Source organism: Coregonus lavaretus (genome assembly GCF_964263955.1).
Source record: "Coregonus lavaretus genome assembly, chromosome: 21".
NCBI lineage: Eukaryota > Metazoa > Chordata > Actinopteri > Salmoniformes > Salmonidae > Coregonus > Coregonus lavaretus.
The window spans coordinates 5160404-5186034 of NC_140008.1; the positions used below are offsets into that span (position 1 = coordinate 5160404).

A 25631-nucleotide genomic window follows, 5' to 3' on the forward strand; every position below is an offset into this window, starting at 1 on the left:
CAAAGAATGTTGTTTTATGATCTTAGTTCAAATGTAGCGTTGGGAGGGTGATGCCCCAGGGGAGACTGGTGATTGGCCAGAAGAGGGAGTCACTCCTCTTTTTGCATTGTTTATAAATAGGGGGTAAACGATGAGACGGCAGAACGGCCATAGCAATCTGGGGAGCCGTTCTCCGGACATCGCGAGTCTGTATCTATGCTGTAAATTCGTGATTTTAATAAAAGCCTCTAACACGATGCAGCATAGCGGACTTTTTGTTGACAGCAATAATTGCTACCACTCATCATATACGACAAGAGCACAACAGCTATTGGCTGTGTCAGGTGAGCGAGAGGAACGAGAGCATTACGCACGTTGTTAGAACTTTTTACCAGTTGTAGGTAGGATATTTAGGTTCTCATTATGGAGACACCTATTTCCAACCCTTTTCCCATTAAACATATTAATACGCTACAACTGATGCACGTCAAGAAATAATGGAGACAAAGCACTGGAAAACGACTCTGAGGTGGTTTAAACTGCATTCTAATGTTGACTGCTTAAAGAAAACAGTATCAAGTGAAGCGCTTTATGCATGCTCAGTTCTTGGGTCTCGGGGGCTGCCAGAGTGGAACTTTGAAATGGAAGTTATGGAACTCGCTCGCGTGGTTCTTTTTATGGGGGAAAATCCTCAATGAAACTGACATTAAATGAGGAGAATGATACATTTGCCTCTGTTGGCCATCAAGTAGCCTATTAATGTATATGCCATTATAGGCTACCATTTGATACAATAAATATGTTGAAATGACGATATCACTCAATTAGTGCCACTTGTGTAGCCTACCTGGAGCTGAAAAACCTATTTAATAAGTAGCCTATAACTTCAGTTTGTTGTTGTTGTAGACTTGTGTTATTATGCAATTATTAATGGACATTTTTAGTTAATTAAATTGGAAATTATCAAAGCCGATCAGTTGTTAGAACGCATTAGATTGATGGTAACAGTAGTCAGATTAGGCTATAGGTAAAACAAATTCTAAAAAAGAAACACTGGCTGTTGTTGACAAGCATATTTAGTTCATATACATATTATTAATATTTAAATCAGTGATTGGTAACCAGTTTATAATAGTAATAAGGCACCCCGGGGTTTGTGGTATATGGCCATATCCCATACCCCATTGTGCCTTATTGCTTAATCATAGCAGTTAAACGAGTTAAATCAACATCCATTGATGGAAAATGATCTGGCGATTTTAATTAGGGCAAATTATCTTTTCTCTTGCCACATATTCAAATTCCTTTATTATGTTATGTCATAGCTTGCAATAATAATTATTTTGAGGAAACTCGAATTTAGCTTCTAAAGCCGTTACAAGTTACTATGATATTCCTTCTTAATTGGCTTGATAACATTATGGAAAAAGGGTTTATTGTATAATTATGGCAAGTCCTCTCTTGCTGTAAAAAAACAAATGGGGCTAGTTTTCAGCCTTTTGTACGGGTTTTGAGTTGTCATTGGGTTAGAAATGTAGCTTTACCTGGCAACCCTGCCTCTGTGGCATACTGAATTGGACATGAAGCCGGCGCAGAAGAGTGTTATGAGTGGGAGATGGCACAATGATGCCATCTGTTGGTAAATGTTAATTACTGCAACTCCAGTGTTTTACCGGTGTACTTGAGATACCCGGATGTATTGCAATATACTGAACAAGACTGGTTACTCACATCAATGCCTCTGCCTCGTCATTGAACATTCAAACATGGTGTCAGAGTCGGATAACTAACCATGCTTTCCGCAAATTAGAGTCACCTGTTCTGGTTTACAAAAAAAAAAAAGCTTAGTTGAGTAAAACTTTGCCGGAATTGTCCTTAGCTAGATTGAGTTTGCTAGTTAGCTTCCGTGTTGTTAGCACCGTTTAGACATGGCAGCGAACATTCCCCCTCCCGCCGTTATGAAGCGCAGCGGAGATTGGAGCACAAACTGGGATACGTTTAGAGGTGAATGGGAGGACTATGCACTAGCAACGGGACTTCGGGAAAAGGACGATGAGGTAGTTGCTGCCACTTTGAGGACTATAATGGGAGCTGAATGCCGACACGTATACAAACACAGCCTGAACCTAACAGCAGCTCAGCAAGGTAACGCTACAGCTATTCTTGATGCTCTTGAACTTATACTTTAAGCCAGCAAAGAACGTTATCTACGAGCGTTATGTTTTCGGTTGTTGCAAACAGGAGGACGGGGAGTCCATTGACAGCTTTGTCACTAGGCTAAGGGAAAAGGCAGCTACATGTGACTATGGTGCTTTAAGAGATGAACTGATCAGAGATAAGATAGTGCTTGGCATAACTGATGAGGGCACCCGCAGACGTTTGCTGAGAGAACGTGACCTGACACTGGTCTTGGCAGTGGAGACATGCCGTGCAGCAGAGGTTACTGATATACGGATACGGTCCATGGAGCTAGAAAGGCAACATATGGACAATGTCAATGGTACATTCAGGCAGCCAGTAAAGAAATTCCCTTTTGCCGCAGCTAATGCTAATACTACAGCCAACTCTGCAGTAGACAACCCCAATGCATGCTGATATTGTGGCATTTCTCATGGACGAGGAAAAGAACACTGCCCAGCCTATGGAAAAATATGCAAATCCTGTGGTACAGCCAATCACTTCGCAAGGGCCTGCATGAAAAGCAAGAGAAAGGAGGGTAAAGTGCACTCCATTGAAATAAACACAGATGAAGGGAACAACAGCACAGAGGATGTATATGCTAGCGAGTGCATAGGGGCAGTAAGGGCAAAAGGAAAAAAATTGTTTGTCACTCTGCTACTTAATAATAAACCACAGCAATGCCAGCTAGATTCAGGGGCCACATGTAACGTTATGAGCCTGAAAGATAAAAGGAGGCTCGCGCCCACAGACAAACTCACACAGAGTAGCACCAAGCTGAAACTGTATTTAGGCCAGTTCATGACCTCTTTAGGCCTGTTTGTGACAGAGTGTGTTTTACGTGGCCAGAAACACACTCTTGAGTTTGAAATAGTTGAGGCTAGTCAACAGCCATTACTGTCAGGTTCTACATGCGAGCGCCATGGGCTTATTAACTTCACCATCCCAGCTGATCTTAACATTATAGACAAAGTCCAGGCTGGGCCCCTGAGCAAGGAGACACTCCTAAGCAAGTACCATGATGTCTTCAACGCACCGGTCGAGTCAGTTCCCGGCGAAGTCCACTTTGAGTTGGACGCAGCAATCCAGCCTGTCCAGTGTGCACCCCGCAATGTACCAGTGGCCATGAAAGCAGCTACGAAGGCTCAGCTTGACAAATACGAAGCAGATGGCCACATCATATCCGTCACAGAGCCTACAGACTGGATAAGTAATATGGTTATCGTCAAGAAACCAGACAAGATACGGATATGCATTGATCCTAAACACCTCAACCGGGCTCTGAGACGTTCACATTACATTATGCCCACGTTGGAGGATGTTCTTTACAAGCTCCCAAAGGCCAGAGTCTTCACGCTCGTGGACGCCAGAGATGCCTTCCTGCAGTGCAAGCTTGACGAGCCCAGCAGCTACATGACCACCTTTTGGACACCCTGGGGCAGGAAGAGGTGGTTGAAGCTCCCGTTTGGTGTCTCCGTGGCTCCAGAGGTGTGTCAGCGGAAACAGCACGAGCTGTTGATGGGACTCAGTGGCGTGGAACCCATAGCAGATGACATCCTCGTAGTGGGCTGTGGGGACAGTGATGAGGAGGCAGAATGTGACCATGACGCCAAGCTGCTGGCCCTGACGGTCAGATGCAGACAGGTCAAGCTAAGGCTAAGCATAAAAAAGCTTCAGTTTAAAGTGCCAGAGGTTCGCTTTCATGGGCAAATCTTGTCCTCCACCGGATTGAAGGCGGATCCAGAAAAAGTGAAGGCTGTCTTGGATATGCCCCACCCATCTGACGTGAAGGCAGTGCAGCGCTTCGTCGGATTCGTCACCTACCTGACCAAGTTCCTACTGCAGCTCTCTGAAGTGTGTGAACCACTAAGGAGGCTCATGGACAAGGACACCATCTGGCATTGGCTCCCAAAACATGACACAGCGGTGAGGGAAATAAAACAACTGGTCACCCAGACACCTGTACTGCGATACTACGATGTGTCAAAACCTGTCACGATTCAGAGTGACTCAAGCCAGTATGGACTGGGCTGTTGCCTCATGCAAGAGGGCCAGCCTGTGGCATTCGCCTCTAGGGCACTCACTCCAACAGAGCAGAACTATGCCCAGATAGAGAAGGAGTGCCTCAGCATTGTGTTTGCATGTCAACGCTTCCACCACTACCTGTACGGGCGTGACAATATTACCGCAGAGACAGATCACAAGCCCCTTATTGCTATATTCAGCAAGCCTCTCCTGAATGCCCCGAAACGACTGCAGAGCATGCTACTGGCCCTACAAAACTACAACCTCAAGGTGGTGTATAAGCCAGGGCCAGAGATGTATGTGAGTGACACGCTCAGCAGGGCTACTGCATCAGGCACTCACACACGCTCCATGCATGAACAACACGCAGTGTGCAGCTTACAAACAGAGCAAGTGGATGTTGAACACATCAACCAGGCTGACTACCTCAATGTTACGGACCAGCGCCTTATACAAATCAGACAGCACACAGACAGGGACGAGCAACTCCAGGCATTGAGGTCTGTGATTCTGATGGGCTGGCCCGACTGCAAGGAATAAACTGCTTTAGCCACCAGAGAATATTGGCCAGTCAAAGAAGAGCTCAGTGTTCAAAACGGAGTAATATTCAAGGGTCAGAGAGTCGTTATTCCCCGGTCTCTGCGCCCTGAGATGTTGGCGCGCGTGCACTCAGGTCACATAGGAGGTGAGGCCTGTTACAGACAAGCACGTGACACACTGTATTGGCCAGGAATGCAGAGTGAAATCAAAGACTATGTCAGTAAATGCACAATCTGCAATGAATATGCCATTGAGCAACAGAGAGAGACGATGATGTCCTACGAGCTACCAATGCGCCCCTGGCAGATAGTAAGTCTAGATCTCTTCCAGCACAGTGGCAAAGACTTTCTGCTGGTAGTTGATCATTACTCTGACTTCTGGGAGATTGACCTCCTCCCCGACCTCTCAGCAGAGACAACGATCAAACGCTGCAAGGCTCAGTTTGCCCGCTATGGCCAGCCAGATAGGGTAATTTCAGATAATGGACCCCAATTCTCCGGAAGTGAGTTCCGAAAATTTTCTGGAAAGCAATCCTGCAGTGGCGCAATACCCAGACAGAAGGCATGATTAGCAGCCCGGCCCAGCACCTCATGGCACGGCGTTTAAAAGCAGCTCTGCCAGTAGCAAGCACTCTCCTGGAGCCTTGTGTGGTGACAGACGTGCTGGTGAAGCTACGTCACAGAAGACAGGTCTCCAAGTTCATCTACGACAAATCAGCAAAAGACTTACCTGAGCTCAGGGTGGGTGAAACGGTGCAAATGAAGCCACTACCAGGGGACCGGACGGGCCTCTGGAGACTCGGATCCTGTGTACAGAAAGTGGCACCACGCTCCTACTTGGTCGAAGTGAATGGATCACTGTACCGTCGTAACAGGATTGACCTTCGGATTGCTGAGCCAGCATCTACTCAGAACTCTGATGGTCATAGGGGTCGCATGACAAAAGATGGAACCCCAGCAAGTCACATGGGGCCTGAGGCACTGGGTGAAGTGCCAGGGGATCACAGGTCGGCCACTCCCTCGCCCATCAATACTCCCCTTAGACCAGGGGTGTCAAACGTCCGGCCCGCGGGCCGGATCAGGCCCGCAAACGTGTTTAATCCGGCCCGCGAGATGATTTTGTAAAGTATAAAAATGCGCTGCAATTTTTCAATAAAATAAACTGCTGTTCCAATTGCGTCCACTGGATGGCGCAATAGCAATTGTATTAAGCAAGCAAACTGTTTATACCGGGGCAGAGCAAGTAGGTCAAGTCTGTGTTTACTCACAGCCGAGACATCAGTGACGCTGCAGTGAAAGCTAGCTACCTCATTGCTAATGAAATCGCAGTGGCTTCAAAACCATTTAGTGAGGGTGAATTTGTAAAAACATGCATGATGAAGGCAGCGGAGATTGTGTGCCCTGAAAAGCGTCAGGCTTTTGTAAATATCAGCCTGACAAGAAACACAGTTGCAGACAGGATTTCCGATCTTTCAGTGGATTTGGACAGCCAGTTGAAGCAAAAAGTAAAGTCATTTATTGCGTTTTCGGTTGCAATTGATGAAAGCACGGACATTACAGATGTTGCACAACTGGCCATTTTCATCCGCGGAGTTGATGACACATTGACCGTCACCGAGGACTTCGTGGAGTTGGTGCCGATGACAGATACAACGACAGCAGCTGATATTTTTACCGCACTCGTCGGCGCGCTGGACAGGGTCGGAGTGGACTGGTCCCGCGCTGTCAGCCTGGCTACAGATGGTGCGCCCTCAATGATCGGGAAAAAAGCAGGCGTTGTGACAAAGTTCAGAGAGAAAGTGCAATCTGCAAATGGAGGACGTGATTTTTTGACTTTTCACTGTATTTTGCACCAGGAGGCTTTGTGTTGCAAGTCATTAAAGATGGATAACGTCATGAAGGTGGTCATCCAAACTGTTAATTTCATCCGATCCAGAAGCCTGAATCACCGTCAGTTTGACAGCCTTCTCAGAGAGAAAGACCACATCTATGGCCTGCCATACCACACTGAGGTAAGATGGTTAAGCCGAGGTGCTGAGGTGTTTCTTTGATTTACGAGAAGAAATTGAACAGTTCATGGAAGAAAAGGGCAAACCAGTGTTAGAATTCCATTCCGCAGAATGGATGCAGGACCTTGCATTTATGGTGGATGTTACAGAGCACCTGAATAACTTGAACAAACAGCTGCAAGGGCGCAACAAAGTTGTCACGCAGTATTATGACAGCATCCGTTCTTTCAAGTTGAAGCTGTCATTGTGGGAGACGCAACTTGCCGGTGGTGATGCAGCTCACATCCCCTGTCTGAAAAATGTGTGCGCGACCCAACATGTGGCAGACATGAAGCGGTTCAAAGATAAAATAACGGGACTGTTACGGGAGTTTGAGCAACGCTTTCAGATTTTTGGTAAACTGGAGAAAGACTTCAAAGTTTTTTGCTCGCCATTCACCGTGAATCCCTTTGATCTGCCCGTCAGCATCCAACTTGAAATAATAGACTTGCAGTGTGACTCGGATTTGAAGGGCAAATTTGCCTGCAGCTGGCTTGGACACATTTAATCAGAATCTCTTGCCAGGTTACCCCAACTTGACAGCCCTCGCTGCAAAACTGTTGTGCATGTTTGGAACCACATATCTTTGTGAGCAAGTTTTCTCTGTAATGAGCATAAATAAAACAAAGCTGCGCTCAAGGCTCACGCACAAGCACTTGAATCACATCCTGAAGTTGGCTGCCACTCAGGATGTGACGCCTGATATTGATGCGCTGGTGAAAGCTAAAAGATGCCAGGTATCAGGAGTCACATAAACTATGCAACTCCACTTAAAGTGCTACATGAGACACCCTGATAAAGTTCTGTGATCTGTGATATACTTCTGTGAATCACTGAGGCATTGTGTGTTTGTGTGTTCTTTGTCCTCAGAACTTTCAAATAACTTGAGGTGTTTTATGATTAATAGTGATGTTGTGCTTTTGGACACACTGTCCTCAGGCTCCAGCTTTATGTTTATATGTTTTTATGTTGATGTGCTATTGTTTTTAATTGATTTTCTTTTATTTGTATATTTAACCTATTCTTGCACTTGTTTGGGGAACAGGATTTCATTCTTTTTATCTACATTTCTGCCTGAGAAATGACCCCCTGATATAGTTCTGTGATCTGTGAAACAGTTCTGTTAATCACTGAGGCATTGTGTGTTTGTGTTCTTTTTCTTTAGAATTTTCAAATAAACTTGACGTGTTTTATGATTTATAGTGATGTTGTGCTTGTACTATTTTGGACACACTGTCCTCAGGCTCCAGCTTTATGTTATATATTGATCGTATTAAAACAAAGAAAACAATCTGAAGTTGTTGGTTTTAAGTTATATATACCATGATTTTTCCGGTCCGGCCCACTTGGGAATATATTTTCCTCCATGTGGCCCCTGAGCTAAAATGAGTTTGACACCCCTGCCTTAGACAGTCAGGTGACATGCCTGTGCGGGAGCCCGCAGTCCACGCAGACAAGCCCCCTGTCTTTTCACGCTGCGGGCGTCTGTCCCAGCCACCAAAAATACTTAATCTGTAGGTTTCCCATTAGGGATTGTTGACAGACAGAGATAAAAGTGAAGAGAGTATCAAAATGTGTTAAGAATTTTTTTTTACTAAACTGTTCATGTTGGAAATTACTACTAGGTTTGTTTTGTTAGTGAATTGACAGTTCCTGTCCTATTTTATAAAAGGGAAGATGTTATGGGTGGAAGATGGCACAATGATGCCATCTGTTGGTAAATGTTAATTACTATAACTCCAGTGTTTTACCGGTGTACTTGAGATACCCGGATGTATTGCAATATACTGAACAAGACTGGTTACTCGCAGCAATGCCTCTGTCTCGTCATTTAACATTCAAACAAAGAGTGGGAGATCTCAGCTTAATGCTCGATACTTGTACGGCTCCGGTTAACTTGAATAAAGAAGTACTTATGTTTTAAAGAACAGTTGTTTTCTTTAGTATTTCTTAGACAAGAAGATACAACATCGTACCAGGAGTGAAATAACTCGCCTTTGACTCATCCATCATCGAGTTTTGGTCGAAAATGCTGAACGCCGCCAAGAGGCTTCACGTCAACTAGCTAACTTGACTAACGTTAGCTAACTAACCACTGGGCTAACGAGACTGAGGTAAAAATAACCACGCCGGAGCTAACGGAGCGTGCAGTGCATGTAGCTAGTCGTTTTGCAGTGCTAGCTGGCTAACGACATGGAGCAGCTAAAGCCTCCAACAGAACTGAAACAGAACGTCAACATTGAAGAGCAATGGAAGCGGTTCAAGCAGCGTTTCACCCTCTATCTGACGGCGATAGGAGCGGCTGGAAAAGACGACGCACAGAAGGTCGCACTGTTTCTCACAGTCTAGGACACTATTGATGTCTACAACAGCTTTCAGCTAATGGATGAAGAGCAAGCAGATTATGAACTGGTGTTAGCCAAATTTCTGTATTTTTGAACTCCCAGAAGAAACGATTATGGACTTGAATCTGAAATGTCAGTGGTGTAATTTCAGTCAAATTACAGACTTTCTGATATGAGAGAATTGTCATGGGGGTGAGAGACAAGGGGCTGAGAGAAGTTATTTGGTGAGAATGAATTGACACTAGAAAGAGCGATACAAATGTGTCAAGCTGGAGAGGTGACTCAGAGTCGCATTCGGCCAAAGGACAGCGGTGTTCTTAGTGACACCGTATGCAAAGTGGAGTACATTAGCGAAGGAAGAGCTACAGCTAAACGGCTAATGAATGGAACTGATATTGTGTTCAAACTTGACACTGGAGCACAGGTCAACATCATTCCAGAGACTGAATTGTTACGGTTACAGGTAAAACCAGTGGTCTTCAGGGACATGCAGGTTGGTGCTGGAGGTATATGATGAATCTCACAAGGTTCCGTTTGTCATAGTAAAGGGAGAAACAACACCCATCATTGGGTTAAAGTCATGTAACTTACTTGGTCTAGTGAAATGGGTTCATATGGTGAAATGACTAATGTTGAGGATGCATATGCTGATGTTTTTCAGGGAATAGGAAAACTCAAGGTGCAGTACAAAATGAAGTTAGATCAGCCAAATAGACCACTGATCCATGCACCTAGAAAGGTACCATTATCACTAAGAGACTAGCTAAAAGCAGAGCTGCTGAGGCTAGAGTCCTTAGATATCCTAGACAAAGTAGAAGAGCCTACTGAATGGGTCCACTCACTAGTAATAGTTGAGAAGGAAGACGGCTCACTCAGACTGTGTATGGATCCAAAAGAGCTAAACAAGCATGTAAAAAGGGAACACTTTCAGCTGCTTACCAGAGGGGAGATATTCAGGGACATAGCAGGGGCTAAACAATTCTCAAAGCTAGACGCCTCATCAGGGTTTTGGAAGATCAGTCTAGACAAGGAGAGTTCAAGGCTTTGTACTTTCAATCCTCCTTTTGGTAGCTAGTCATTTAAAAGGCTCCCGTTTGGTCTCACTTCAGCACCAGAAGTCTTTCATAGGACAGTCCAACAGATATCTGAGAGTGTGTCAGGCACCACAGTGTCCATTGATGATGTGCTAATATGGGCTCAGACTCTTGAAGAGCACAACACCAGGTTGAAAGCAGCACTTGATCTAGCCAGAGATAATGGGCTAAAGCTAAACGCAGACAAATGGGAATTCAGAAAGACAGAAATAACCTTCTTGGGTGAAAAACTAACATGTGAAGGTGTTCAGACAGACCAGAGAAAAGTGACGGCCATCAAGAACATGCCACTGCCTACCAATCAAGAGGACATACAAAGGTTCTTAGGGATGGTTAACTATGTGGGCAAATTTGTACCTAATCTGGCAACTCACACTAGTTAGATGAGAAGTCTACTGTGTAAAACTACAGAGTGGTGTTGGAACAGTAATCACCAGAAAGAGTTTTGAGGAGCTCAAGGCATTGATCATGCATGCTCCAGTACTTTGGTTCTATGATAAAAAGCGCAAAACCAAAATCTCAGCAGATGCCTCTAAAGCAGGTTAAGGTGCAGTGTTGTTACAGCAGTATGGCACTAGATGGCGCCCAGTTGCATATGCCTCCAGGGCTCTGACAACTTCTGAGTGTAACTATGCTCAGATTGAGAAAGAGGCATTGGCACTGTCATATGCATGTGAGAAATTCAGTGTGTTTATCTATGGTAAAACAGTGTGGGCTGAAACAGATCATCAACCTTAAGTTACTATTGTAAAGAAGGGTCTAACACACACACCACCAAGGGAACAGAGACTGTTTCTAAAACTTCAGAAATATGACTTGCAACTCGAGTACAGGCCAGGGAAAGAATTGTTAGTGGCAGACACATTGTCCAGAGCTTTTGACAGCTCAGAACCAAACCAGATATACGAGCAGGACGAGACCATACATGTAAACCTTATCAGAAAGAGTTGCCCAGTCTCAGATGAAATGTGGACAGTTATTTCACGTGCTGCTGGAGAAGATGAGTGTTTGCAAAAGGTGATTCAAGCCATAACATGCAGGTAGTCTGTATAAGCTATACCATACCCTTATGGTCAATACAGGGATGAGCTATCTGGACTTGATGGAATTCTGTTTAAGGGTTCAAGAATTGTGATACCAAGTGTGTTACAGAAAAACACACTGATCAATATATATATATATATATATATATATATATATATATATATATATATATATATACACTGCTCAAAAAAATTAAGGGAACACTTAAACAACACAATGTAACTCCAAGTCAATCACACTTCTGTGAAATCAAACTGTCCACTTAGGAAGCAACACTGATTGACAATAAATGTCACATGCTGTTGTGCAAATGGAATAGACAACAGGTGAAAATTATAGGCAATTAGCAAGACACCCCCAATAAAGGACTGGTTTTGCAGGTGGTGACCACAGACCACTTCTCAGTTCCTATGCTTCCTGGCTGATGTTTTGGTCACTTTTGAATGCTGGCGGTGCTTTCACTCTAGTGGTAGCATGAGACGGAGTCTACAACCCACACAAGTGGCTCAGGTAGTGCAGCTCATCCAGGATGGCACATCAATGCGAGCTGTGGCAAGAAGGTTTGCTGTGTCTGTCAGCGTAGTGTCCAGAGCATGGAGGCGCTACCAGGAGACAGGCCAGTACATCAGGAGACATGGAGGAGGCCGTAGGAGGGCAACAACCCAGCAGCAGGACTGCTACCTCCGCCTTTGTGCAATGAGGAGCAGGAGGAGCACTGCCAGAGCCCTGCAAAATGACCTCCAGCAGGCCACAAATGTGCATGTGTCTGCTCAAACGGTCAGAAACAGACTCCATGAGGGTGGTATGAGGGCCCCACGTCCACAGGTGGGGGTTGTGCTTACAGCCCAACACCGTGCAGGACGTTTGGCATTGCCAGAGAACACCAAGATTGGCAAATTCGCCACTGGCGCCCTGTGCTCTTCACAGATGAAAGCAGGTTCACACTGAGCACATGTGACAGACGTGACAGAGTCTGGAGACGCCGTGGAGAACGTTCTGCTGCCTGCAACATCCTCCAGCATGACCGGTTTGGCGGTGGGTCAGTCATGGTGTGGGGTGGCATTTCTTTGGGGGGCCGCACAGCCCTCCATGTGCTCGCCAGAGGTAGCCTGACTACCATTAGGTACCGAGATGAGATCCTCAGACCCCTTGTGAGACCATATGCTGGTGCGGTTGGCCCTGGGTTCCTCCTAATGCAAGACAATGCTAGACCTCATGTGGCTGGAGTGTGTCAGCAGTTCCTGCAAGAGGAAGGCATTGATGCTATGGACTGGCCCGCCCGTTCCCCAGACCTGAATCCAATTGAGCACATCTGGGACATCATGTCTCGCTCCATCCACCAACGCCACGTTGCACCACAGACTGTCCAGGAGACCATCCGCCACCTCATCAGGAGCATGCCCAGGCGTTGTAGGGAGGTCATACAGGCACGTGGAGGCCACACACACTACTGAGCCTCATTTTGACTTGTTTTAAGGACATTACATCAAAGTTGGATCATCCTGTAGTGAGGTTATCCACTTTAATTTTGAGGGTGACTCCAAATCCAGACCTCCATGGGTTGATAAATTTGATTTTCATTGATCATTTTTGTGTGATTTTGTTGTCAGCACATTCAACTATGTAAAGAAAAAAGTATTTAATAAGATTATTTCATTCATTCAGATCTAGGATGTGTTATTTTAGTGTTCCCTTTATTTTTTTGAGCAGTGTATATATACACCACACACTCCGGACTCTAACATTGCTCGTCCCAATCTTTTTAAATTTCTTAATTCCATTCCTTTTCTTTTTAGATTAGTGTGTATTGTTGTGTATTGTAAGTTATTATTGCACTGTTGGAGCCAGGAACACAAGCATTTCGCTACACCCGCAATAACATCTGCTAAATATGTGTATGCGACCAATAAAATGTGATTTGATTTTTGAAAGTGTTCCATAATTCTCAATCCGCGTTGCATTGTGCCTAAGAACAGCTCTTAGCTGTGGTACTGTAAATTGGCTATATACAACACCTCCTCAGGCCTTATTGCTTAATTTAAACAAGTAAGTGTATTATAAGGCATTATAAAGGTCATTAAAATAATTACACATATGTAGTTCATAGAAACTGTTATCCTTTATATATTCTAACAACTCGCATTTTATGATTCATTATTTCATTTGTTCCATGTTAAGGGCTCTAACCTAGGAATGTTGTGGAAAATAACCACTATACTTTATTACAAATAAGGTCTTACAGAGTTTTTGTTGCATCAAGAAATGACTTTATTCAAGATTTCAACAAAGCCGATACCAGTCTGCAGATTGGCACACCGTTCTTACGGTCTCCCTCCATCTTATATAGTCCTCTTCAGTTTTCCCGCTATTTTATTGCTCCGCCCACTTCCTTTGTCTCTGAGAGCGGCTAAACTCAACTTTCATTAAATTCAGAGTACTACAATCAATCAATCCTTATCTTACAAAAACACTCATGTTTAGTTTAAACTCTGTTCAACCCTGGCTCTTTTCACTGTGTTTGAAGACAAAAACAAATGGCCCCAAGCTAGTTTCAGTCTCTCATCAGATAAGACAGCCATGGATTTAAGTAAGAGCAAGCACTCTGACCCTAGGGCAGATTCCCGCTCTACTCACCCACACAGTGAACTTAAATGACCCAATACAATTCCTGGCCCAGTAACAAAGAATTCTAACTTTATGCTCTTGATTAACCCAGTTCTACCTCATAGTCCATTATACTTTACAATTTATTAATAATAATTCACCACAGGAACAAAACTATTTGTCTCTCTCTTGCTGTTGCATGCCGTCCCTCTCTCTCTTCTTCCATTCCTCAAACCTCTCCCTCCCTCCCTCCCTCCCTCCTTCTAACCCCACCCCTCTTGCACAACCAGGAAGTCCATCCCTCTCCACAAACTCTCTTCTGTGGAAACAAAACTGATCTGAGTCTCTGTGTCATCTGTCTGTGTGAGAGTGAACAGCCGTCCAAATGGCTCATCAGGGTGTTCTGCTGGACCAGGACCAGTTCTGTTGTTCTGTCTGTCTGGATCTACTGAAGGAGCCGGTCACTACTGCCTGTGGACACAGTTACTGTAGGCGCTGTATTGAGGGCTGCTGGGATCAGGATGTTCTGAAAGGGGTCTATAGCTGTCCTCAGTGCAGACAGACCTTCACTCCAAGGCCTAATCTGAGGAAAAATAACATGTTGGCTGAAGTGGTGGAGAAACTGAAGAAGACAGGACTCCAGGCTGCTCCCCCTCCTGCTCTGTGCTATGCTGGACCTGGAGATGTGACGTGTGATTTCTGCACTGGGACCAGAAAGCAGAAAGCCCTCATGTCTTGTCTGGCATGTCTGGCCTCTTACTGTGAGACTCACCTCCAACCTCGCTATGAATTTCCTGCTTTCAAGAAGCACAAGCTGGTCAGAGCCACCACACAACTACAGGAGAAGGTCTGCTCTGATCATGACAAACTGCTGGAGGTTTACTGTCGTACCGATCAACAGTCTATCTGTCTGCTGTGTACAATGGATAAACATAAAGGCCATGATACAGTGTCAGCTGCAGCAGAGAGGTCTGAGAAACAGGTAAGACCAGAACTACTTGTTGGTGACTTTCTGATAAACAAAGACTTAAAGATACAGTAGGAACTAAGGCTGTTTCAATATGAGAGAATTCAAATCAAATTGATCCTCAGCAGAACAAATATGAACACAAACCTTGAGTATATTGAGTTTGCTCTAAATCTATCACCATTATCTAAAATCAAACCTTATTATCATTCTGAATGCCATTTTATGAGTCCAAAGTAAAGTCTCAACCCCTTGATAGATGTACGTCTACCATAACTATAATCATTCACATAGCAACATAAAAATATATAATATTGGAAAGGGACTTCCTCAAGATTTTAGACCTTTCTCCCTATGTGCCCTATGTCACATTACTATACAATTGATCTAGTGGACAAATAAAGCTTGATAGCTCATTGAAGAGTGATTCTCCACAGAGGCAGCTGGGGATGAGTCAGCAGAAGGTCCAGCAGAGATTCCAGGAGAGAGAGAAGGAGCTGAAGGAGCTCCAACAGGCTGTGGAGTCTCTCAAGGTGAGTATTGTTGACCAGAGGAGAGGCATCATTTCACTTCTCTCCTCCAGTCAGAGAGAGAGGGAGAGGGGCCCGTCTCCAATCCCACTGAGCCCACTGTTGGGAACAGGCTGTCTCGACCCCTTTCAGAGAATAGACTACTTAATGTAACCAGCGGAATATGAACCCAGGTCTACCATGGGAGAAACCAACATCTTGACCATTCCCTATTGGGCCGTGGGCCAACACTAATATTTTGAAGTCGCAGGCGGGGCTACATCATCACATAACCTTGAGTAACCGTGACCGACTCATGTCCCCTATACATAATTTTTTGTTTACATTTTAGTCATTTATCAGACACTCTTATCCAAAGCGACTTACTTTTTTTTTTTTTCATACATGGAGCTCTAAATTCAATTAAATTCAAAAGGGCTTTATTGGCATGGGAAACATATGTTTACATTGCCAAAGCAAGAGAAATAGATAATAAACAAAAGTGAAATAAACAGTCAGAAATGAACAGTAAACATTACACTCACAAAATGTTCAAAGGAATAGAGACATTTCACATGTTATATTTCAAGTGAAAACAGAGTGAGCAATTCGCCAGACTGAGTTCTGGAGGTGAAATGGAAATGAATGAGGGAGAGTTAAGTGAGTTAGAAGGTGTGGTGATGAGCTCAGAACCAGAGCCTGGTATCAATGGACATGATAAAGAAGAATCTGGTGCAGTAGGAGTTACATTTTTGGAGAAAGTGGATCCATACCTTTTGGTAGATCCATTTGTGGTTTAAGGTTGGTGGGAAAGGAGTTGCGTGCAGTTGAATCAGTGAAGGTAACCTGTAGTGGACTTGTGATATTTGTTTGTGTTTCTTCTGACCAGAGGGAGTGGGCGCTCCGTGTCACGCAACTTCGGTCAAGATCTGTTTCTTGCTTTGCTCTTAGGAACAGGGCACCATTGAAAGGAGTGATTTCTGGGGTAGCGTTAAGTGTGGAGGTGGAGCAATTCAAGTTGAAGATTCCTGGTGTTTGTGATGCCCGCCATTGGTGTGACGCAGACCTGGTGGTGAGCGTGGTGAAACAGAGGAGTCACTGTCAGTCCTTTTGAGTTTTGGGTCTTTACCCGATAAAGTCATGTTAGGATATATCAGTTATCCTGTTAGAGCTTTTGTGGCGAATCCACTGCAATGATTCAGGTGCAACGTTTATGGTCATGTTGCAGCAGTTTGTAGGAGGGAGATTCCAAGATGTGGGAAGTGTGCTGGAGGGCATGGGATAGAGGATTGTGTAGTTTCGGTGGATAAAGTTGTGTGTCAACTGTTGGGATGCCCATGTTGCTGGGGTTCTGAAGTGTCCAGTGCGAGAGAGGTAGGTTGAGGTGGCTTGAGTCAGAGTAGTGCAGAAGGTGTCGTATGCTGAGACAGTGAAGAAAGTAGAGGAGGATGTGTCAAGGGTGAGAGATCCTGAGAAGATCCCTGTGAGTAGTAGATCTGTGCCAGCACAGAGGGATAGGCCAACGAGTGATATATGCTTCAGTAAAGTTAGCTTCTTACCATTCATAGCAATGTTTATTAACTGTACTGCAGAAATGGAATGTATATCACAGAAAATAGATGTTGTGGTGGCAGCTGCAGAGAAGTATTTGGGCATACGAGATTTGACTTCAGAAGAGTTACAGGGTGTGTTGAGGGGTGGTGTCCCGTCCTCCCAGGCCGTTGGCATGGTGCAGGAGCAGATAGGGTCAAAATAGTGGAATGGGGTAGTGGGTATTTAATGAGTGTAGGGTTAGTTGGAAGGGTGTTTTTTGTATTATTACAAAGTATAATGGATTGATATTATAGTCCAGTAGGGGCGGTAATGCAACATATTGGAATGCCAACCGCCGTTAAACTCCAAAGAAGAAGAACCGTTATATTATGGCTATGTACAGTGTTGTAACTATGTCTCTGTCTCTCTCATTCCATCACTTTCACGGTAGTTGGTTGTGTGGGTCTCTGGTTATGAATGGGGTGCTGACAGACAATCGTTGATGGATATTTATAGAGCTCTGATCAGGACGACAATTGATTTCGGGTGTATAGTTTATGGAACAGCGGCAAAGACAGAATCCAGTATAAAGCTTTAAGGATATGTATTGGTGCATTTAAATCAACATCTGTATGTGCCTTACTGGTGGAGGCAGGTGAGATGCCTTTGGATATACAGCGTAAAAATTGTCATTATCTTATTGGGTTGAAAGGCTGTGAGGTTGAGCATCCCACTGCTACTGTTCTAGATGACTGTTGGGAATATACTAGTAGACAAGGCAGTGGTTTTGGTTGGACAGTTGGAAAGCTTGCTGATGAGAGTGGTTTGAGGGAGTTGGAGGTTGGCCCTTCTGTGGTGATAGGGGATGTTCCTCCATGGTTACTCCCAGATGCTGTTGTTGATCTAACCTTGGTAGGGAAAAGGAAAGATTGTTCAGAAGTCAGTGATATAGGGAAACTGGTTGACAATTACATTGGTAGAAGTTTTTATGCTTTTTTACTGCTTTTCACAGATGGATCCAAGGACCCAGAATTATAGTATACTCAGATTCTCTGTCTGTATTGAATAGTTTATCATCTGGTAAATCTAATAGGAGTGACCTGCTATTGGAGGTATTCATGTTATTATGGGGGGGGGGGGGGGGGGGGGGCAGTAAAACATAAATAAATAAAATGTATTCACTAACTGTAGGTCGCTCTGGATAGGAGCGTCTGCTGGGTGACTAGAATGTGAATGTATTATCATTGATTCAGTAATGATAGGAGGGTAGAGAGGGAAGAAACAGGAAAAGCTAGAGAGAGTAAACACAGAGAGTTTAAAAACAGGGAGTTAAAAAGATGAGAAAACTACAATAAGCCAGGGAAGAAAGAGTGGTTAGATGATGAGGAAGGGGATGACCAGTACCCTTTGATAGCCTTGCCGAAACCAAGGGCTGGGGTGGAGCATGCACCAGACACACTGGATGTATATAGGGCATGGACACAGCGAGATGTAGTGAGAGCTATAGAGGGTGTAGTGCACCCTAAGACAGGAACAGAGGGGTTCAGGAGGAATTTGGAGAGTTTAGCAGCCAGCTTTAAGCTAAACACAGGGGAAATTGAGAGGACAGTCAGAACCCTACTTGGGAAAGATTGGGCAGCTGTTCGGGGGGGGGGGGGCAGTGGGTTTCAGGGGATGTCAATGGAGCAGTCCTACCATGGGCAAATGATGGGCAAAATGTTGGGAAAATAACTGAGTTGTGTAATAATTTAAGGGAACCTTACCATCGACATGCTGACTTCTCCAAAGTACATGAATGTAAACAGGAAGACAGTGAGACCATCAGCCAAGTGAAATACCTGAGCCTCCCCAGTGACAGGGAAATGATACTCCGTACCATCAGCAGCTAAAAAATAGCATTCCTTAGTGGAATGAGACCAGAAATAAGCTGGAATATTAAGAGGACTTTAGTGGGATGGGGAACTACTTCGTCAGCCGAGGTCAAGAGATATGCAATCCATCATGAGCGGAATAGTAGACAGGATAGAGTAAGAAAAATAACATACGGGAGCTGAGTATTTAATGGCCACTAGGGGAAATAGCTGGTAGAGGTAGAACTCCAGAATAGAAGGGGAGAGAGATTTTTTTAGGGGGTGGATCAAATAATTGATAATGGATCATTTGAAATGAGATCACATGTAGCAGATTTAGAGTAATCAATTAAATAATCATTGTATACTCGAGGAATTTTGAGGGATTTTATGGATTAGTTGTAAGGAATTAGATTGATACAAACATTATTCATGAGTTAGGACTGGGGATATCTGTATCATGTTTTGTGTGTACTACCATCTTTGGATTGCGGATGGTAGTTGAAGGTTAACAAAATGTATAACCAGGAGAAGGAGATTGGCTTATCTCATTGGAGTGTTGCTCAGGGCAAGGGGGAGCAGTGGTGAAGTTGGGCAGTATTTAGGTCATGAGAGGGAGCTACCAAATTAAGTTGAGCCTAACTATCTTTGGTTGTTGTTTTTCAATTGGGTTTTTCAAATAAATAAAAAACACACCCAGCATGATGTTTATAAAGGGTTGTTATGTTGAATTTAGGGGGATTTTCAACAGTTCATAGGTGGTGTTTACTATGCTGTGGGATGGAACGGTTTATTGGGTGATATTTGAAACTAAATTAATGGAATAAGCTGCAGTAATCAGAGGATCTAAGGCGAGACAACTATTGCCTAGATCATTGATTTAGCAATAGGATCAGGTAGATAAGGACTAGAGAGAAAAAAAAATTAGATGAAGAATGATGAGCTTTTTGGTAAGGATAGACTGCTGTAAAGCTTGGGTACTCCATTATGTACTGCATACGGGTAAATTAAGTGATCTTATCTATGGGAAGGCAATAGCAGCCCATGGTAAAATCATTTGGAACTCTGAGGAGGAAGAACAGTTTATGTTGTTGCTCTCTTCCCAAACAGTCTTAGCTTTTCATACATATATCAGGGATGTTTCCCAAATGGTAGAGAGCAAAGAGGGATATGACATTGGTCGTGATTTAAAGATGATGGTTTTTTTTTGGTGGGCTATTAGAGATAACTGGGTTAATCACGAACATAGAGGTTTTTATTCTTTGTTGCTAGGCAGAACACTTAGGTGACCTAAATATGGACTTGTCATGTCCAACAATCAGTCTTCAGGTCAAGCCCGGGAGAGCCGGGGTAGAACAGAGGTTGAACTAAACATGAGTGTTTTTACAAGATAAAAGATTGTTTGATTGGATTACTAATTGATTCTGAACTGAATGAAAGTCGAATTTAGCCACCATAAAGACAAAGGAAGTGGGAGGAGCAATAAAGAAGCAAAAGACAATCTCAAAAATGAAAGGCATGGCAATTGGTTGATAAATAACCTAAGGGAATGTTTAGGAAGGTGGTAAAAATTGACACATAAGCAGAACTATGTGTCAAGAGGGGGGAAGAGGCTAATTGAAGGATTAAATAATATACAAAGGAGAGGACAAAATACTTTTAAAAAATAAATAAACATTTTTTTAGATACAGTCTAAAAAGAGAATGCAGTCAGAAATTGTTAGATTAATCTGAACATGTGTGAAGATAATTTATTAACCACACCCGTATGTCAGAGCTTTTGTGCCCCACAGGTGAACTAAAGGAGAAGGTGACCCACTATCTAACAACGTGACTGGTGAGCATCCAGTCACTAGAAGGAAAACTGGAAGCAGGCCTGTTGGGAAGGGCCCTATCAGGTTATGTTGGTCACCACCTTGGCCATTAGAATAGCAGAGAGAGGAACCTGGGTCCATGTTACCCACTGCAAGAAGGTAAGACCACATACAAGCACCGCTTAGCACACGCAGAGTTGACGAGCAGAACTGGGCTACAGGGTCCGGGGTTCACCTCTGTCAACGAAGATCTCCTACCCAGACCTATCATCACTGTAGTGTGTTCCTAGGGTGTGAGTATGGGGTGGTACCGAGCAGAAGGACGGAGAGGGTTGGCGGTGTTTGGGAATATGGGTGACCCTGAGCTGCATCATAGTCTCGGCAATAGTCGTGGTATGTCAAGATCCACCACCACCTCGCACCAATTAAGCTATGGCCTTACCATTATTAAGAAATAAAAGGGAAGTTACCCGACATACTGACCGTCAAGGGCGAGTGATCTACAAAATAGGAGTCAGAGAGGGGTGGGGAGTAATATTCAAAATTAGGATTAGGGATCTTATCAGAGCGGATAAGCAAGCAACAGGGGATTATAAGATCCCGTTGTATTTATGTTCAGCTCCCTCGGCAGATTGTTCGTGGGCTCAGGTATTTAGACATACTGGGGGACGGAGAGATGAGACGGGGGGGGGGGGGGGGCTGGACGTCCAGATGGAGGATAAGAAGGTATAACGACATCCCCACGGAAATGGTAGTAAAGATAGTAAAAGTCACTAAAGAGGACATGAAAAGAACTTACTGGGCTTGCGCGGACGTATACGGACGGGATACTTGTCTAAGATTACATTTGATGGAGTCAAAAGATATAGAGGGAGCAGGTACTGTCATTAATCCACTAACAGCAATAGACCGAGTAAATCAGTCAAGGGATGACAGAGTCAATTCAACTAACCCGTCCACTATGAAAGATTTTCTCCTCCAAGAATGGAACAATGGGGAAGTGGAGGGGGTCCCTGATGAGAATCTCTGGTTAAAGTGGATGAAATACACCGCTAGGGCCTTGGGGGAGACCAATTGTTATGCATGCTCCATTGGGCGACCGACAATGTTGACCGCCCCAATGCCAAAGGCAATGTTTCCCTGTGTATTAGACCTGGGGTCCAATCAAAAAGAGCCAAATTGCACAGGGATTGGGCTGGCAAAATTGACATACTGGGGCAGCCCACCTAGATTCACTTTAACTCCTGGCGAATACCAGTGTTACAGACATAGAAATGGCACCCGTAACTTGGGTGATTTTGATGGCTGTAAGGAGATAATTAATGTGACTGATTTAGATAAGGAAGGGAGGAAAACAAATTAGGAGCCTAACCATCCCTCTGACTGATGTGTGGTGGGCATGCACTAACAAAGGGAGCATTCGGCAGACAATACCAGAGGGATGGGTGGGTACTTGTGCACCAGTATTGTTGGTCCAACCTGTAAGAATTGGTCATCAAAGACCAGTGACAGGAAGAATAATTAGGAGAAAAAGAAATATAAGTCAGGAAGGAAATTTGGATAGATGGTATAGGCATCCCCAGGGGTGTTCCAGATGAATAGAAAGCTATGAATCAAATATGAGAGAGTTTTACTACAACATTTTTCTGGTGGGTGACAATAAACAAAAATATGGATTGGATAAATTATATCTATTACAACCAACAACGATTTATTGACCAGACTAGAGATGCAGTAAAGGGGATCTCAGAGCGATTATCCGCCATTCCGCTCATAACTTAGTAGAGGTTGGTTCTAGATCAGGCAGAAAGGGCCGGTGTCTATAGAAAGATGAGCCATTATTGCATATTTATCCCTAACAACATGGGGATGGGACAGTCACCAGAGCTCTTACAGAATTAACTGCACTAAGTGAAGGATGAACTGAACTCAGAAGTTAGTACATTGTGGATAGATGGTTTGATGAAATATTTGGTAAAGGGAAAACCCTAGCAGCCACCATCTTAGGAGCGATCAGTGTTTGTATGGGTATTCTTGTATTATGTGGTTGTTGTCTTGTTCCCTGTGTCCGAGGATTGGTGAGTCAGGCGTTGGTGAAATGCAGTATCTAAACAATGATGAGAGATGGACTGACTCCGGACTCTGACCAGGGGAATGTGAAAAACGATCCTCCAGGCTTGGTGGATGACGAGAATTTGGACCCTGAAAGACCGCAATTGGATGAAATGTTTATTAGTTCTGATGTGATCTCTGAGATTAATCATGCTTGTAAAATACATTTATCCTGAATGTGGGAATATTTAGTCAAAGGGGTGGATTGTTAGATTAATTTGGATTTTAAGAATAATGACTAAAGGATTTCACCCCAAACACAGTATAAATGTTAGAATTATCATGTAGTGTCAACCCACTAACAGAGGGGGCGGTACTAACCATTCAAGGGGGAAGGCAGAAACTGTTTAGAAAAGTCACCTAAAGGTGGGAGGAGTCAAGTTCAGGAGGTATAAAATCGTCTGTTTGTGTCATTGGCGGAAGAGCTCTCTCCATCAATAAAAATACAGATAAGACTTGTGGGTTGTGGACCTTGAATCATTGATGATTAAAACCAGAGCCTTACACCCTCTGGTAATGATTCAAGCTTAGGTTGAATTAGAGATAGAAATTCACATGACAAGGGGCATCAGTGGCAGGGGGTTGTGGGGGCTGAGAGCATGGCAGGGTATAGGTGGAGGGTGCTCTATAAGCTCCCAGTGCTGGAAAGGTCAGGGGTCCTCCAGTGGAGGGTATTACATGGAGCCCTGGACACCAATAGCTGGTTGGCTCGGGTTGACCTGGGAGTTGGGGAGGGGTGTCCGTTTTCTGCAATGACAGACTGTTCATCATGTTTTTTCTGTGTTGCCAGGGTAATGCCATTACTGTTGACGCCTTAGGGTTGAGTTTGAGTTGTACAAAATGATCAACAGTGTGGAGATGTTTCAGGAGGTATGGGGGCTCAGGGGGGCTGTCTGTACGGCTGGAGAGGAGGGGTTGGATGGACGGTTGGAATGTGGTGCTGGATGGTGTATTGTACTGTGGTGTTGGGTACTGGATAATGTGATTGTGTAGAGGTTGTGGTGGCATGCAATGTGTTTTTAGGAGGGGGGGATGTTAGTGTAATGAGGATGGCTCATTAAAGTAAGACAAGTCAGTCTCTCTCTCTCTCTCTCTCTCTCTCTCTCTCTCTCTCTCTCTCTCTCTCTCTCTCTCTCTCTCTCTCTTAACAGCGCTCTGCACAGGCAGCAGTGGAGAACAGTGATAAGATCTTTACTGAGCTGATCCGCTCCATTGAGAGAAGGCGCTCTGAGGTGAAGGAGCTGATCAGTGCCCAAGAGAAGGCTCAAGTGAGTCAAGCTGAAGGACTCCTGGAGCAACTGGAGCAGGAGATAGCTGAGCTGAGGAAGAGAAGCACTGAGCTGGAGCAGCTCTCACACACAGAGGATCACATCCATTTCCTCCAGGTAACTAAACTGCCTTGATACATGTGATATGAAACTAAAACTCAATGTGAAACTCTCAATCATTTGGTTATGTTCTCTCTCTCTCGCTCTCTCTCTCTCCAGAGTTATCAGTCTCTCTCCAGTACCAGTGTATCTTCAGACTTACCCAGCATCGTTGTCCGTCCTCTTCAGTACTTTGGAGATGTGAGTAAGACTGTGTCTGAAGTGAGAGAGAAACTAGAAGACGTCCTTAAAGGAGAATGGACCAAGATCTCCTCTACAGGTGTGTTGAAAATAATAAGAACATCAACTTTAGACCATTGAAAGTTCCCTACTAGTCATATACATGTGGAATATGGTGTGATGATAACATTCCCTCTCTCTGTGAATGTGTTTGTGTGTCTGTAGTGAATATAGTGGAGGTTGTACTGCCTCCAGAGCCGAAGACCAGAGAACAGTTCTTACAATGTGAGTCTCTTTATTCTGAAGTAACTAACAGTCTCTTTTTACTGACACTCCTAACAATCCCTCTAGAAATATATAGCAATAGTAGATCTAATCAAAGACTGGGTATCTATCTGACTCCTCATATTTCTCTGATTTGACAGGGTAGATAAAGTATCTGACTTAACTTATTGTTCTAACTCCCCTAATTGGTCTCTGCTCTTCTCCCAGATTCCTGTCAGCTCACACTGGACCCAAACACAGCACACAAACACCTGTCTCTGTCTGAAGGGAACAGAAAGGTGACCTATACAGGCCAAGACCAACCATATCCTCACCATCCAGACAGATTCACAAACTACTTGATGGTTCTGTGTAGAGAGGGTCTGTCTGGACGCTGTTACTGGGAGGTGGAGTGGAGTGGGGAGTGTGTTGTTACAGCAGTCTCATATAAAGACATCAGCAGAACAGGGACAGATGGTGGATTTGGAGAGAATAACAAGTCCTGGAGTTTTCAGTGTTATAGTGATGGTTATTGTTTCAGACACAATAATGTTGGGACTAAACTATCAGGCCCTCAGTCCTCCAGAATAGGAGTGGACCTGGATCACAAGGCAGGTACTCTGTCCTTCTACAGTGTCTCTGACACAATGACCCTCCTCCACAGAGTCCAGACCACATTCACTCAGCCCCTCTATCCTGGGTTTTATCTCTATGGTACTGCTGAGCTGGTTAAACTGTAGTAGGGTCCACATAGATACTAGTCATGCTGGTGTAGTCTATAGCTGAGCTGGTTAAACTGTAGTAGGGTCCACATAGATACTAGTCATGCTGGAGTAGTCTATAGCTGAGCTGGTTAAACTGTAGTAGGGTCCACATAGATACTAGTCATGCAGGTGGTGATGGTCCTCAGATATAATACTCTGTTTTTCTGTACAATCATTTTTGTCTGACTGATTCAATCTTCAGAGTTTAATTAAAACTTAAAGTATTTTTATCAAATGCAATGTTTTAATTGGCTACATTTACATTAATCATGATGTTTGCTGTTAATGTATGTTGGTTGTCATTCAGAACCATTGAAATGTTTTCTCAATTGGTTCTCTGTCTCAATGTCATTTTCCTCAGTATCATGGAACATGTAGTGTTACTTACTTGCTAATTGAACTATATGGGCCGGTT

General features: G+C 44.0%; 1 protein-coding gene across 1 annotated transcript; it reads left to right on the forward strand.

Moving 5' to 3' along the window:
• The first annotated feature begins 14204 nt into the window (after nt 1–14204).
• On the forward strand, nt 14205–25336 carry LOC311149193 (tripartite motif-containing protein 16-like). The gene is made up of 6 exons (XM_084186277.1): nt 14205–14838; nt 15261–15356; nt 23793–24026; nt 24129–24288; nt 24414–24473; nt 24681–25336. Exons 1-6 carry the CDS (start codon nt 14242–14244, stop codon nt 25190–25192), a joined length of 1659 nt encoding a protein of 552 aa, XP_084042403.1. The 5' UTR covers nt 14205–14241; the 3' UTR covers nt 25193–25336.
• The last annotated feature ends 295 nt before the right edge of the window (nt 25337–25631 follow it).

Bases quoted from the DNA above. Each gene is read 5' to 3' on its own strand.
- LOC311149193 (XM_084186277.1), top strand. From the start codon at position 14,242: ATGGCTCATCAGGGTGTTCTGCTGGACCAGGACCAGTTCTGTTGTTCT. The intron at 14,839-15,260 runs GTAAGACCAGAA...GATTCTCCACAG, and splicing joins CAGAGAGGTCTGAGAAACAG to AGGCAGCTGGGGATGAGTCA. The intron at 24,289-24,413 runs GTGTGTTGAAAA...GTGTGTCTGTAG, and splicing joins GACCAAGATCTCCTCTACAG to TGAATATAGTGGAGGTTGTA.